At 37.9% G+C, this 15,996-nt stretch overlaps 1 protein-coding gene across 7 annotated transcripts in view; it reads right to left on the bottom strand.

Moving 5' to 3' along the window:
* DENND2C (DENN domain containing 2C) overlaps positions 1-15,996 on the bottom strand; it is an 84,027-nt gene that overhangs the window by 29,400 nt on the left and 38,631 nt on the right. For 4 of the 7 annotated variants that reach the window (XM_072766817.1, XM_072766819.1, XM_072766822.1 and 1 more), the window contains exons 2-6: positions 9,573-10,595; positions 8,696-8,832; positions 8,190-8,302; positions 7,337-7,507; positions 2,905-3,001 (exon numbers count right to left, since the gene is read on the bottom strand). In XM_072766817.1, coding sequence (XP_072622918.1) covers positions 2,905-3,001; positions 7,337-7,507; positions 8,190-8,302; positions 8,696-8,832; positions 9,573-10,402 — 1,348 coding nt within the window. In that variant the 5' untranslated portion in view covers positions 10,403-10,595. Of the gene's footprint in view, positions 1-2,904; positions 3,002-7,336; positions 7,508-8,189; positions 8,303-8,695; positions 8,833-9,572; positions 10,840-15,996 lie in introns of all 7 variants that reach the window. The other 3 variants (XM_072766821.1, XM_072766818.1, XM_072766820.1) reach the window with 1 other exon arrangement.

Genomic DNA, 15,996 nt, shown 5'->3' with positions numbered 1-15,996 from the left:
TGCGTCCTGTTTGTGTCCTTAGGATCAGGTACTTCTTAGGGGCCTATTAAGCATCTGGAAAGAAAGGAAAGACAGGGAAAAGGAAGGGAAAGTAATACAACTGAAAAAAAAAAACCCTATGGAAGCTCACTTAGGTAGCTTTAATATATTCACATCTGTAGGTTTTGATGATCTCCATTCCAAGACACTGAATGAAGGTTAAGGGGTTGATAAGGCAATAGGAAAATCTGCTGACAATCTGTAGGGATCAGAAAAGAAACAGATTGTCCCTATTTTATATGTGATTTCAACACACAAAATTATAGTGACACAATTGAAGAAGGGCAAAGAATCATTTTGTAACAGCTGATAACTAAAAGTTAAGAAATGTTTATATTGGAACAGATTTAGTAAAACCTAGCATGTACTGACAGGGTAGGTAAATAGAATTACCTGGTTCTACTAGTCATTGTTGATCTATAGACAAAAAGCTTAAGGAAGAAAACAAAAATCTGAGAATGTGACCATCGCGCCAGAAATTCCTCAGGCAGGACAGAAATTCCTGGTGCCCATTAGAGGAGTTGGTGACAGAGACTGGATAATTGTATATTCTCTTTGAGCCATGCAAAAGAAAAACACAGTTGTGGGGAAGGGTTACAATTTAGGGACTGTTCTTTTCTTTGTTTTTTTTTTCCTTCGTTTTTGTTGTTAGAAGTTCACAGTCCATGCTGTTGAATTTTTTTTTCCAATAATGACACAGTGGGAAAAAAGGGCTTGGCTCTCCAAAAACTTATTTTAGAGCCAGATTTACTAAAATGTTGCTAATCCATTAGGCATAAATAAGGCATACAAATAAAATAAGAGATCAGTAAGAGCCTATTTCACAGCAGACCTTGACAGTGTAGTTGTCAGCAGACTGCTATTAATCTGGGAAAATGATAAAGTTTTGTAAGTATTTGTCCTGGCCCCAGGATCTTGAAATTTTACCTAATTTGCAATTCATAATATATTTCCTTATCTAGAAACAGTGACAGGGATCCCTGGGTGGCGCAGCGGTTTGGCGCCTGCCTTTGGCCCAGGGCATGATCCTGGAGACCCAGGATCGAGTCCCACATCGGGCTCCCGGTGCATGGAGCCTGCTTCTCCCTCCGCCTGTGTCTCTGCCTCTCTCTCTCTGTGACTATCATAAATAAATAAAAATTAAAAAAAAATTAAAAAAACAAAAAAAGAAACAGTGACAATGTTGGCCACATAGGGTATCGAGAAAATGAAAGATATGAGTCTATAAGGGTCCAGCATATTTGACAACAGCTTTCATCTTCTGTATCTTGTTCTGAATTATACCAATAAAAGGCTTTTGACAATACCCTTGTTGAGGATAAGAAATACACATGGAGAAGAAATAAACTGCTAGGGGCGCCTGGGTGTCTCAGTCGGTTAAGGGTCTGCCTTCAGCTCAGGTTGTGATACCAAGGTCTTGGGAACAAGCCCCTCATTGGGCTCCCAGCTCAGCGGGAGTCCGCTTCTCCTTCTGTCCCTCACCCCTGCTCACACTCCGCTCTCATGCTCTATCTGAAATAAATAAAATCTTTTAAAAAATAAACTTAAAAATAAAAGGTTATGAGAAATATTGAGAGTAAGTGATGATAGAAAGGATAAAATTTCCTGGTACTGACACTTCCTCCTCTATAAAATTAGGATAGTCTCTGCCTCTTAGTGCTATCGTATGTTGTCCATGGGATAAAGTACATACAAAAACGAATACTTCATTTGGTAAATGGTACCTGTTAGTAACCATAACCAAAATGATTTCTTCTGCAGAAGTTTTCTTTTTCTTCTGCAGAAGATTATAACATGTTTTGATAACTGCTTCTGAAAATATGAAAATTTGAAAAAAATATGAAAACTTGTATCTAAAATGGTGACTAGTTGCTTTTAGAGTAAGGAAAGAGAGTCTTAAAAAAAAGGAAAGAGAGTCTTAAATTGTAGCACTGGAGAATTTTATTTTCAAATAGTAATTGTTGGAATGCAGAACAGATTTTCAAGGGAAATTAAGAAATTGCTGTTTTTGGACGTCTGTACAAATAGGAAACATTCTTTGTCTGTACAAATAGGAAACATTCTTCAATATGACTTGGCTGTTGTTTCCCACTTGACAAAGACTGCTAAATTCTACATATTCTTTGCCAGACAACCAAGTCAAGGATCTTGCATGAGTCTACATGAAATTCTAATAATGCACTATGGATGCTGAAAGTTTCTGTATTAAGACAATATAAGTTTTGGGGTGCCTGAGTGGCTCAGTTGGTTAAGTGTCCAAGTCTTTGTTTCAGCTCAGGTTGTGATCTCAGGGTTGTAAGATCAAGCTCCCCCCGCCCCCATCGCTGTCAGGCTCAGCACTCAGCTTGGAGTCTGCTTAGATTCTCCCTCCCTCTACCTCTGCCTCTCCCACACATGCTCTCTGAAAAAAAAAAAAACAACAAACCTAAAAAGACAACATATGCTTTATCTAGACATCTGAAGGATAAAACTATTGAACTGAGTAGATGATTACCAGTTTAGCACCACATACGTGTGGTCTACGTATATATAATATGCTCATTTCTCCACTAAAAAAGTCTATACTGATGAATGACTATAAATCAAAGTATGATTATAAAATAATGATGCAATCTGCCTATGAAAATTAGTCTTATTGGTTTCTAATTATTTTTTAACTTATTTATTTTTTAACTTTGTTTTTACTTGGTGCCAAAATAAATAAAAGGGATTTGAGGAAGAATAAGAAATAATCTCTTATCCTAAAGAAGTTACATTTAAATGGAATAGGAAAGTAAACCCAAAATTGTAATTCACATAAACATTAAGTTATATGATTCCCTCCCCAAATGCTGATAGTCAATGGACAGCTGGAACAATTCTTACCTTTTGAAGGAGGTACTTCTTTTCCAGTATATGGGTGTAACTTTACCCTCTTTTTCCCTCTCTTAGATTCAAATATGTCAGCAATTTTCAATACAAGCTGAAAAAAGACCAACAAAGTACAAGTTAATATCAACACCAACTTGGTTTTTTTAAAGACTATTTTTATTTTTGTTATTATTTATTTTTATTTATTTACTTTTAAAAGATTTTATTTATTTATTCATGAGAGACACAGAGAGAGAGAGGCAGAGACACAGGCAGAGGGAGAAGCAGGTTCTATGCAGGGAGCCTGATGCAGGACTCAATCCCAGGTCTCCAGGATCAGGCCCTGGGCTGAAGGCAGTGCTAAACCGCTAAGCCAGCCGGGCTGCCCTAAAGACTATTTTTTAATCTCTATACCCACCTCGGGGTTCCAACTCACAACCCCTAGATCAAGAGTCGCACACTCTACTGCCTGTACTAGCCAGGTGCCCCTCACTTTTTTTTTTTAAAGATTAAATACCAAGTTTTGATGATATTAATTTATTAGTGATTCTCATTAGAGAAAGATCCACTTGATAAATAAAAGCCTTTACATTCTTTCATTTTGAATCTAAAATGAAATTTTATATTAAGATAAAATGTTGTTTCAATACAAAGTCCATACATCATGAGTAAGAAGAGGAGAAAAGGGTATCTCCTTTCCAGAAAAACCAAGCACAGGCTCTTAGGTTCCTTGTCACTCTACGTCACAACATGCAAGAAATCTGCCTACTGAGCTCTATTTGTTGACCAAACCTTTCCTGTTGCCCAGAGTAGGAAGAGGAATACTCATTCCACTTGGAAGGCAGGATAAGGCTCAGTTATTTCTGTTCCCAGGAATTCTCTGCAAAAAGAAAATAATCATGCTGACAAAGTTTTTGTCGAAGCAAAAAACTCTTTGCTGTCAGGAGCACTAATATCGTAATTTATTTTAGAAATGTCATAAAAATAGGAGCCTCTCAAATACGCTTCAGTATAAAAACCAGGCTTCAGGGAACCTGGGTGGCACAGTCAGTTCAGCATCTGCCTTCAGCTAGGGTCATGATCTCAGGGTCCTGGGATCAAGTCCTGCTTCGGGCTCCCTGCTCCAAGGGGAGCCTGCTTCTCCATCATCCTCTGCCTCTTCCCTGGCTTGTGCATGTATGCACTCTACAGATAAATAATTAAAATCTTAAAGAACAAAAACAAAAACAAAAAAAAACTAGGCTTCACTTAATAAGCGTGACTCAGAATGTTTTTCTTCGCTGCTGGGAGATGTGCATGAAAGACACACACACACACACACACACACAGAGTAGGGTTAAAAAAGAGGAAAGATGTGTCAACAAAACTCAAAAAGTCTTTTAAAAAGAGGAAAAAATAGGGACACCTGGGTGGCTTAGTGGTTGAGCATCTGCCTTTGGCTCAGGGTGTGATCCCTCAGGCCTGGGATCGAGTCCCACATCAGGCTCCCTGAATGGAGCATGCTTCTCCCTCTGCTCTGTCTCTGCCTGCCTCTCTCTCTGTGTGTCTCTCATGAATAAATAAATAAAATCTTTAAAAAAAAAAAGAGGAAAAAAATCAAGCTGATGAACAGCCATTTTTAAAAGGACGAATTTTAAAAGGACTGGTCAGCTCAGTCGCCAGAACATGCAGTTCTTGATCTTGCAGTTGTGAGTTTGAGCCCCACGGTGGGTGTAGAGACTGCTTAAATAAATAAACTTAAAAAATAAATAAAAGGAGGAATTCATTAGTTTTTCACACATATTTATCGTTTTTCTTAAAATTCCAAGCTTTGCATTAATCATTAATCCTGATTTAACATATTTAATACCAGAATTACAACTGTTAGGAACATAAGAACCAACAGTTGCTTGAGAAAAATGTTCCTCTTTTCTCTTTTGTCCTTGTTTCTCTAGCAATCTTGGCAATCCATAGGCAGCGAATCAGTCCAGACCAAGAAAAAATAACATGTGAGAAACATGTGCTTCCAATATGCAGATTATTCCCACATTTTTGGATGAGTTTATTCTTTTAAAGATTTGGTAGCTTCCATTCAAGTGAAAAATTACCAATATTCTTAAGTATTACCATTATGAAAAAAACAAGAGAATCCAAAATAAAAAGGTATTGTTAGGGGCTATAGGAAAGACATAGAGAGTAAACATGTATTTTGAGACATAATGAACAAAAATAGTGTAATTATTATTTTGCCTTTAAGATTTATTTATTTATTTTAGAGAAAGAGAGTGTGAGCTCAAGGGGTGGTAGGGGCAGAGGGAGAGGGAGAGAGAATCTTAAGTAGACATGACGCTGAGTGCAGAGCCTGACATGGGGCTCGGTCTGATGACCCTGAGAGCATGACTGGAGCTGAAACCAAGAACTGTATGCTTAACTTAGCACCACCTGGGTGCCCTTAAAATTGTGTAATTATTAATGAGCATTTGAAAATTATACTCAAAAAGAGACTCAAATATTTTAAAGGAAAGGGAATTATCTGTTGTAGAAATAGAAGATAAAGTAATAAAATTGAAATTTTGCTTATGAGTTAGGAAGAGGAGCTTACATTTACCATCTGGTAAATACTGTAGGATACAGAAGGAAATACTGTACAGTATTCTTCCTAAGAAATTATAGAAACCATATTGCTATACACAGTTGCAACGAACAATGTGAGACATTAGGAAATCTACTCTTGCAAACAATCCCACACAGGCTCTCACAGTAGGGAAAGAAAAGAAGGGTGGGGAGAGGCATATGGACTACATCAGTGATCTTCAAACTATGAAACTAGTTTTCCTTCCAGGGATAATTCTAGTCATCAAAGGGGAAGTAAAAGAAAACTGCTTTCCTCATGGAATGCTGTTGCTGAAGATACTCAACAGTCAAAATTTGTACTGTAAATAGGACATCCTAATAGGATTTAATCCAAAGAGGGTCACTAACAGTTTATTCCTGCTTGATCATCAAGAGTTCATCACCAGATTTTCCCACCTCACTTCTCAAAAGACCTTTGAAGCAATACTAGAAGAAGAAAAGTTGGATCATATCACCTATGGTTAGAAAGAGAACAAGCTTTGAGTACTTGGGGGATCCACAGTACCTAAAACACAGAAGCAGAAATTAAAAGGACAGCAAATTTCCTTGGGTCTCATTAAAATCTACAATTCATTATTCCCAAATATTGGTTAATGTCATTCCAAGAACGTCTTAAATGCAATCCCTTATGTGTTTGTACTTTCAACCCCTGTGAACACATGATCTGTCATCTCTGGGTCATGTAAGGAGGCTGCTTTGTTGTGTCAGCATGACTTACCAGAGGAGAGAACTACTGTAGAATGCCTAGCAATTCTCTAAATATCTGATTCTTACATATTCCTCACCATACGCAGGACAGTAAACAGCTAAAGAGTTGTGTGTTTTGTTTTTATTTTTTCACTGAGAGATGTGTTTAGTGCTTTTTTAAAACCATGTGTCTTTAACTCTTCACATATTAAAGAGGGAGGGGCAGGAAACAGATCAGAAGAATTAAAGTATTGTGGAACAGAATATTTCCCAAGGAACCAATTAGCAGTTACTAAACCAAAAAACAGCTGGGACTTTCGTTTAATGTTAAAATCAGGCACAAAAATAGTGTGCCAAATGAATACATTAACTAATTCAGATGGGATTAAGGGAAGGAATACTACTTAAATGATTTGATTTTTTTTCATTTATGCAGAAAAAATACTATTTAAATTATTTTTTCATTTCTGAAAACATTCTAAATCAGAAGAATGAAGTAACAAAGAATTTTAAAATATTTTCATGCAACTTAAGTGTCTCTCCTTAAAAAAATATATCTGTTTACAAATAATCTCATTTTGGTTCTAATAGTTCTGGTGGAGATGATTTAGATTTACTGCCTTTTCTCCCGTGAGAGAGAAATCATTTATTTAATGTAATTGCTGATAATTTCTATTTCCAAGTAAGAGTCAAATTTATTTTTTCTGCCAAATGGAAATTTTTGCCCCAAATTAAAGGCATATACTTTGTTATTACTGAAAATCTGTAAACTCAGGCACAAAACCTGTTTACTTTGGCATTTAAATAAATGAGTGAAAATAACACAGAAGCCAGTTTAATAGAATGTCCTCTTACATGAGAGTCTAGTGCTTCCTTCAAACAGGCAGCTGATTTTAATGAGAACTAAGATAACCAAAGTGAAACCTTCCATCTAAAATCAATTTTTCAAATCCATAAAGAAGCCCTGGCAAAAGCCACTCAGCATTTTTCGTGTATGAGCAAAAACCTAAAACTTAAGGTGGCCTTCCAAATCTTCTCATTCCAGTAGATCAGTTCTAACCTATTATTCATTTCGGTCTAAAGTTTATTTATTCTCATTTATGGAAATGAAGTAAGAGTCAAAGAATGAAAGTATTAGAGTCCTTACCCTTGGAAGATTTTTCTTTTTCCTGTTTGCAACTTCTCCAGCTCGGAAAAGCTTCCACTCAGTTAAAGTGACAGGCAAAGTGGTATCCTTTGTAAGCTTTGACCGTAAATAAGCTTGGGAGGTTTTCAGTTCCATAGTCTTCCGGTGGAGGAACTGAGGTTTGGGAGGAAGCTACAATAGGAGGAGATGAATTGGTAATGCAGATGTCTAGGTAACGCAGATGGCTCAAGATCAAGTTGTCTTAGAAAAAGATTTATCTTGTCTTTAAGTTTATGCTTGCATATCTTATCTTGACAATTTATATTGTCTTTAAAGTCACCTCAATCAAGGACACCAGAATTTCCTTTTTACTATTTGTAAAGTCGTTTCTAAGGTTTCTAATCGAAGGGTCTACATTCATCGTACTTCATCATCACATTTCCAGAAAACAACAGCTCGGAATCCTCGTTAATTCAAGGCAGCCTTTGCTTGCAGGGGTGACAAATGCTTTCAGGGGCAGTAATTTAGGCCACAGACTGTAATGGGACCAATAGGGAGCTGTGCTAACTACAGTGACATGAAAAGCTCATGGCTTGTCTAAAGGTGTTCATATTCTCATTTTTTTGTTGAAGTGTTAGTAAATGAACAAACAAAAAACCCCAAACCAAAGAAACAAAAAACTGTTGTGCTGCCCAAACCAACCCTCCCACTGCCAAAGAACACAAAAACCACCACAACCAACAAAACCCGTATTTCAGTGCCTCTTAATCTAGGTCCTAGTTAAATAAACCATATTAGCCTTCTTGTGGAGATTATAAACAAAATTATTGTTAATTATATATCATGTTTTCTTATATTAATTCTTTGGTTATACCTTTGGTGCTCTGAAAGCACTTTTGGGGGGTGGTAGCTTCCATGCCGAAGGGGATCTCCACATGGGCAAAGGCTGCACTGGAATATCTTCATATGGATTTTCTTTGGTGGGATCTTCAAAAATAATAGAAAAACAAAAGTTTAGAGAAATGTAGTTAAATGGAAACAAAGTGACTACAGCTAGGAAAAGAAATAAAGAACTATGTTCAGCTTCCTATTCTATAATACTGACACTTTAAGCTTGTAAACCACTCAGGTGTCCAACCAAGCTAAGAAAATTCTCAAAATACTATACTATAAACATCTACTTCTGAACTCAGCAGTCCACTAAACTAGCTATAAAAACCATTCAAGAATAAAAGAATTTATATGACAAAAGTTTCCCTGTTTAAAAGAAATATCCACAGCAAAAGATGCTTGATTATAAAAGAAAATGCCATCCTGTAGCAAAGGGCCCCATCAACTATATACTCATTAAATTTAGTTGCAAAGTTTGCAGACACGCACATATGATGTCCTCATAGATATTGTCCTCCGACTGTGTGTAATAAAGTGCTGAGCCAGAATTTCTTCCAAGTTCTTCATGAATCTTCTGTGAGTTCCGATTTCGAAAGTGCTGAATATCCTCAAACTCAAAGGATTTCCTTAAGAAAGGAGATATGTTTTAAAGTTATATGTTTTAAAACTCTAGTCTTCTTTAAATTGGTATGATAAAGAGAAATCATTAAGTAAAGGACTTGTGGGGCACCTGGGTGGCTCAGTCAGTTAAGTATCTGCCTTTGGTTCAGGTCATGATCTCAGGGTCCTGGGATCGAGTCTTTCATCAGGCTTCTTGTTCAGCTGGAAGCCTGCTTCTGCCCCTCCCCACCACCACCCTGTTGGTGCTCTCTGTCAAATAAACAAATAAAACTTTTTTTTTTTTAAAGTAAAGGACTTGTATGCAAAATTACAGAGTTTTTTTCTTTTATCAGATACCTAATAATAACAGACTAGGCTGGTACCTTATACACACCAGGAGAAAATTGGAGACTTCTTTGGGCCAATGATATTCATGTTCTTTATTATGTACCTTTATTAAATTCCCTCTCTAATGAAAAGTGAAGCCAAGACCAGCATGCCCTAAATGAAGCAGAAGAATGTACGCCCTATACATTCTTACAGATTAAAAAACACAAGTTTTTCTGATGTTCTGATGTCAACAGATTGTCTTAGAAATTATCTCCTTTTGTAGGTACTTCTCCCTTGGGTTCATCAACATCTGTAAAATCAAACTAGGCCTGTAACCCAGACAGGGAAATGAAAATGGCTTTGAAAAGAAAAAAGCAGCTCAGTAGTTCTGGAAGGACAATACATAGAAATCATTACAAAGCAAATAAAAACATACCTTTTAGATCTCCCTCTGATTTTTCTGCCATATTTGTTTGGTTCAGGTTCCTGAGAAGAGGCCAAAGAAGACTCTGCACAAGAATTATTTTCACAGTATTTTCTGTCACAGTTTCTTTCTTTACATGGCATATCACCGGATTCAGACAAATATCTGAATGTCCTACGAGGTTTGGGCAAAGGATTTATAGAAGGTCCACATTCTTGTCCCTCGGGTTCAGAGTAAACATTTTCTAAGCTCTTGGTTATTCCATATGAGCCATCCAAAACTCTGAAATCCAGTTCTTTTTCTGAAGAATCACAATGTTCTAAAGACAAAGTGAAGACTTTATCTGGGGGGAGTGCTTCTATTTTCTTCCACAGTATCTGTGAGGTATAGAAATTTCCAGGAGGTAAGGAAGTCTCTGGATCCAAAGCAACTTCTTTCCCGTTTTCAATCTGTTTGACCCGAGAACATACCCAACTGGATTCCGATTCCTTTCTAAAGGGGTGAGCATCATCATCATTGCCATGTTTCTCGCTTTCATCCTCAGCTTGATCGTGCCTTGTAGCATCTTTGTTAGTATCCAGGCCAACATTATGAGAGTTGGTTACATCCAACTTTATGCTCTTTCCTTCAGCAACAGGAGTTTTCTTAAGAAGAATCTCTTGATGACAGTTATTGTATCTCACTCCAAAGTCCTTAGGCTGCCACTTCTCTGCATGAGATATACCATTAGTTCTTCCTTCCCACTGAGAAATTTTTTGTTTGATGTTTTTGCAGTGGCTTCTTGACAGTGTCTGAACAGCAGAACGAGAAAAACCAGCATCCATGTTCCCAGTTGGGTGCATGACAAAGCATGAATTTCACTGAGGCTCCATTACAAGGAACTGTGAAATACTGTATTCTTTTTATCCTGTCAGTTTGAATCCAAACAATTCCAGTATTTACCTTTCATCTTTAACTTGGAAATCTCTTTTTAAAAAGAAAAATCTTGATCATGGACCCTTGCTGAAAATGGCTGTGATTTTATCTTGAATATTCCTATTAAAAAGGGACAATCCTGTGTTAACACAGTTTTATAATCTCCCAATTTAAAGTCCACTAAAACACTGCCTATCTATCCCGAAATAATCCATTTACATTGCCTAGGTAAAAATGTACTTGTCACCCATTAAGTAATTCAGCTCCACAGAGGCATTCCTAAGATGGTGATGTAACACAGAGAAAATATTACTTGTGATATTTTTCAGATTGTCAGCGTCCATGTTCTGCCATATGTAATTTCCTAAAGTTACAGAGAATGAGGTTTTATAAGAGATTACACATAGTAGTATACAATATTACAACATCAATTCTTTATGAAATCTTCTCAGTGAAACAAAGACCAGCAAAGTATCATCTCAAGTAACTAAAAAGTACATATATGCATCCAGAGCAAGAGCCCGTTAGTCTGGAAACACATCAATACCTAATATCTTCCTTCTACCCTATGTTGGGAGACAAATATTAGCTTTCATTTTAACATTACCCTTGTTTCAACTTTACTATTAGCAGCACAGGATTCCATAGGCGCAATGCTAATGACAATCCAATGTGTCATTATTTAACAGTTACTTTAAAATATTGTCATTGGGGCACCTGGGTGGCTCAGTGGTTGAGCATCTGCCTTTGACTCAGGGTGTGATCCTGGGGTCCCAGGATCGAGTCCCACATCGGGCTTCTCGTGGGGGAAGCTGCTTCTCCCTCTGCCTGTGTCTCTGCCTCTCTCTCTGTGTCTCTCATGAATAAATAAAATCTTAAAAAAATAAAAATAAAAATAAATAAAATATCATCACTGACTGAATTTTGCACATCTCTGCCACCACACCTTGGACCCAAATCAGCAAAAATACTTACAGCCACTGTCACATTCCTTCCCTTCCCATACAGGATTCACTCATTTAGGCTCATAAATGTTTCCTCAAATGTAAAACTTGGCATAGAACTATTCTTGTTAGCTGAGTAAAGACCTGATCTCACATTCTACTGTATACTGGTTATAAATAGCAACTGATTCAAAACTTCCTGAGGCAGGGGTCATCCTTCCTTGAGCTTTGTCTGTGGGACCCTGATTAACAGGCAGGAAAATATCTTGGCCGGGTTCTGTCAGAGCAGCTGACCAAAACTGCTACACAGTTCACACTCAAAATTTATTCTAGGCAGGGCAACTGCTAACCAGGACTTCTACCAACTTCTTTCTTTTTTTTTTTATAATAAATTTATTTTTTATTGGTGTTCAATTTACCAACATACAGAATAACACCCAGTGCTCATTCCGTCAAGTGCCCCCCTCAGTGCCCATCACCCATTCACCCCCACCCCCCCCTCCTCCCCTTCCACCACCCCTGTTCCTTTCCCAGAGTTACACCAACTTTCTTTTAAACCATTCCTACAAGTCGGTAGGAAAACCAGCTTTGCTGGCAAATAAACTTTGATGAGGATCTAAGGCAAAAAAAAAAAAAAAACATAATAAAAACAAAAAACCATTCTAAATAATCATAAGAAATTAAACTAATGTGGGTGGAAAAAAACCCCAAGGCCCTGAAATACGAAAACTGTTGTTGCAGAACCCTGGTTTTTGTTTTTGTTTTTTGGCTGCTGCCACCATCACCACAGCTCCCAGCCCCTGCTCTGCATGACCTGCCTGCACTATCTGGCACCCAGGCCCAGAACTCTCAATAAAAGATTTTTTGTGGATTATCTATCTATCTATCAATCATCTATCATCTATTTATTCATGAGAATATGCAGAGACACAGGCAGAGGAGAAGTAGGCTTCCTGCGGGGAGCCCAATGTGGGACCTGATACCAGGACCCCGGGATCATGACCTGAGCCAAATGCAGATACTCAACCACTGGGCCACCCAGTGCCTTCGATAAAAGATTAATGCATACAGGGATCCCTGGGTGGCGCAGTGGTTTAGCGCCAGCCTTTGGCCCAGGGCGTGATCCTGGAGACCCGGGATTGAATCCCACATCGGGCTCCCGGTGCATGGAGCCTGCTTCTCCCTCTGCCTGTGTCTCTGCCTCTCTCTCTCTCTCTGTGTGACTATCATAAATAAATAAAAATTTTAAAAAATAAAAAAAAGATTAATGCATACAGTTTGAAGATACAATCAGCTACTGCTCATTATTAAAACTTTAAATCATTTTGTTGCTTCTGATGTTTATAGAGGATTCCTAAGGATTTTAGGCTGTCCTTGAGACTCACATTTTCCTCACTACAGACTACATGGGAGTACAGTTGACCCTTGAACAAGGCCAGGGTGAGCGGTGCTGACCTCCTTCCACAGTTGAAAATTTGTGTATAACTTTTGACTCCTTCAAATTTTAATTACCAACAGCCTATAGATGGTAGGAAGCCTCAGCAATAACATTAAAGGCTGATTAACACATATTTTGTATGTTTTATGTATTATATACTGTGTTTCTTAAAAATATACTGTATTCTCACATCAAACTAGAGAAAAGAAAATATTAAGAAATATCCTAAAGATGAGAAAATATATTTAGTGCTGTACTGTACTTATCGCAAAATATCCACCTATAAGTGAACCCAAACAATTCAAACCTGTGCCATTCAAGAGTCAACTGTATTTTTCTCTCTCCTAGGAGCCTAGTAGAGGTTTCTAGCCATCATTGTTAATGCTTTCTTTACTTTTCCTTTGTTAAAAGGAAAAATTAATATGTGAATGTAAGGTATGAACGTGTTGAACTGGGAAAAAAGATAAAATTTGCTAGGGCTAAAGAAATTTTTAACTTGAGGGCAGCCCCGGTGGCCCAGCGGTTCAGCGCCTCCTGAATGCAGCCCAGGGCGTGATCCTGGAGACCCGGGATCGAGTTCCATGTCTGGTTCCTTACATGGAGCCTGCTTCTCCCTCTGCCTGCGTCTCTGCCTCTCTGTGTCTCTCATGAATAAATAAATAAAATATTTTTAAAAAAATTTTTAACTTGAAAATCACTAGCCACAAATGCTAAATTTATGGACTTCACACACAAAGATGAATGATGTGTATTGATGGTGTTTCAGGGGCAATGGAGTAGCATAGCAACATAAGACACTCCTAACATAAGCAGGCATTATAAACAGAAATGCTACTTGCTCCTAAATGTATGTATTACGATACTGTAGCTTTCAAAACATGGACAAAGGATTTCAGAAACAGGAAAGTTTTAATGCATCTAACTAGATAGATTACCTACATAGGTAGTACAGAGAATTTACCTTTTATCTGATTGCACAATTCCAATTTTTGACAGATTAAACTCTTCATAATGTGGCTTGCTTATTCTTATATACAAACCCTGATTCTGTTCCATCTAAAAAATCAGAATCACTCACCAAACCAAGATTTGCATCCATTGTTTTCTTATAGGTATCTCATGTCCGACTAGGGAGGTACCTTGCTCCCCAACACCACCTCCACAGGGCTCTCCTGGTCTGTGAGATAGTTTATATTCCACTTCCCACCTCCCCAGTTTCTTGGGTTGACCTCCACTACTAAGTTCTAAGTTGAACATGAACATTCTAAGCCCTAAGTTCTGGCCCAGTTTTCAAGTCCTAGATCTCTCCTCAGCTGCATCTTTTGAAAACTCCTAAAGCCAACTCATACATTTGTTCCTAGAGACTGCTTCAAGTTTGCTGCAACAGTTCAAACAAAAACATAGACTGAGAAAATATGACAACTTCAATAATTTTTAGAATTTTTTTCTCTAACTTAATACCACAAAATGAGTCAGACTTCCCTACCCATTAAAGATGACTAAGGCAGGCAGGACTCACAATTTAAAGGGGAAGGAGAGCACTCAATAACCACACTGGACATCTCAACAGACAAAATAACAGCAACAGTCATTCAGGTCCTTAAGTGAACAAAAGATGAACAAATTTGAAAAATCAAGCATGCTTTTAAAAGTATAATAAAACAGCATGACTGGAATAAAGAGCACTAACCAAACTTTTTTTTTCTATTCTTTGTTCCCAAAGAGGTGATCCTTCATCATGTATCCTGGTTTTTAATAATTTTTTTTCTTTCTTTATTTATGAGCGACACAGAGAGAGCATGACAGAGAGAGAGACACACACACACACATAGACACAGGCCGAGGAAGAAGCAGGCTCTATGCAGGGAGCCCAACGCAGGACTTGATTCTGGGTCTCCAGGATCACGCCCTGGGCTGAAGGCGGCGCTAAACCACTGAGCCACCTGGGCTGCCCTGTCTCCTGGTTTTTATTTTCTGAGTATTTACTTTCATCCAAGAAACACATCAATGGGAGTTTTATCAGCTTAAAATATAATGCATCATATAACTTATATATAGGATTCTGTGTTTTTAGCATATGAAAAGAAATCAGTTTGAGTCCATCTGGGTAGGTGAAATTCTCTTTGGAAAAGAGAATGCTGATGCGCTATTTCACTAACTCAAGCCTTACATGGAAAGCTTCTCACTCCAAATCCTTTAAATATTTTATTTGATCAAACATTAAATATCTGACAAAACAGGAAGAATGTGTAATATTCTAAAAGTTGATTTAAAAACTGATGAAAGGATATGCTTTTAAAGATATATTTATTTGGGGGGGGCATGCGTGAGAAATGGGGGGGGGGAAGAATCTTCAAGCAGACTCCTTACTGAGGAGAGACTAGACTCTCAGACTAGACTGAGGAGAGACTAGACTAGACTCCTTACTGAGTGTGGAGCCCAGACAGAGGGTCGGAGGGTGTGGGCTCAACTCACAACCCATGAGATCAAGACCTGAGCTGAAACCAAGTTGGACACTCAACTGACTGAGTCACCCCAGCGTCCCAAGGATATGCTATTAAATGATTAATATTTTTAATGTGAATTTTATACCTCAATTAGAATATTGATGAAAGGGATGAGGAAGACTCACTACTGGCTACAATAGAGTCATTGAACTAGACTTGTCTTCCCAATATAACTATAAAACTGTCCTTATATAGTAAATAAAACAAATGCTTTCAGATATTGGATAACAGGTAATACAGGACTGTGATCTCTGAATAAAGGAAAACAAATGAGGCTGGCACTACTCTGGCTCAGTTTTCACGCTGGAGGCTCTTTCCAGAAAACAGCCCAAAACAAGATAACTTTGCTGAATTACAGATAAAGAGATCGGAGTTTGAAGAGGTTAGGAAAGATGGAATTTTCAGGGCAGCATATCATAAAGGAGGGAGCAACAGGGAAAAAACTCTAGAAATCTACATAGCCTTGAGTCTTGTTTGAATACTAAGTTTTTAATACTGCACAGGGTAATACTTCACAAGGGTAGAAACAAATTACTGGGAAAAGAACAACTTCCAGGGGGATCCCTGGGTGGCTCAGCGGTTTGGCGCCTGCCTTCGGCCCAGGGCATAGTCCCAGAGTCCTGGGATGGGGT

This window comes from Vulpes vulpes, chromosome 8, assembly GCF_048418805.1.
Source record: "Vulpes vulpes isolate BD-2025 chromosome 8, VulVul3, whole genome shotgun sequence".
Classification (NCBI taxonomy): Eukaryota; Metazoa; Chordata; class Mammalia; order Carnivora; family Canidae; genus Vulpes; species Vulpes vulpes.
This window is presented reverse-complemented; position numbering and strand designations above follow the sequence as displayed.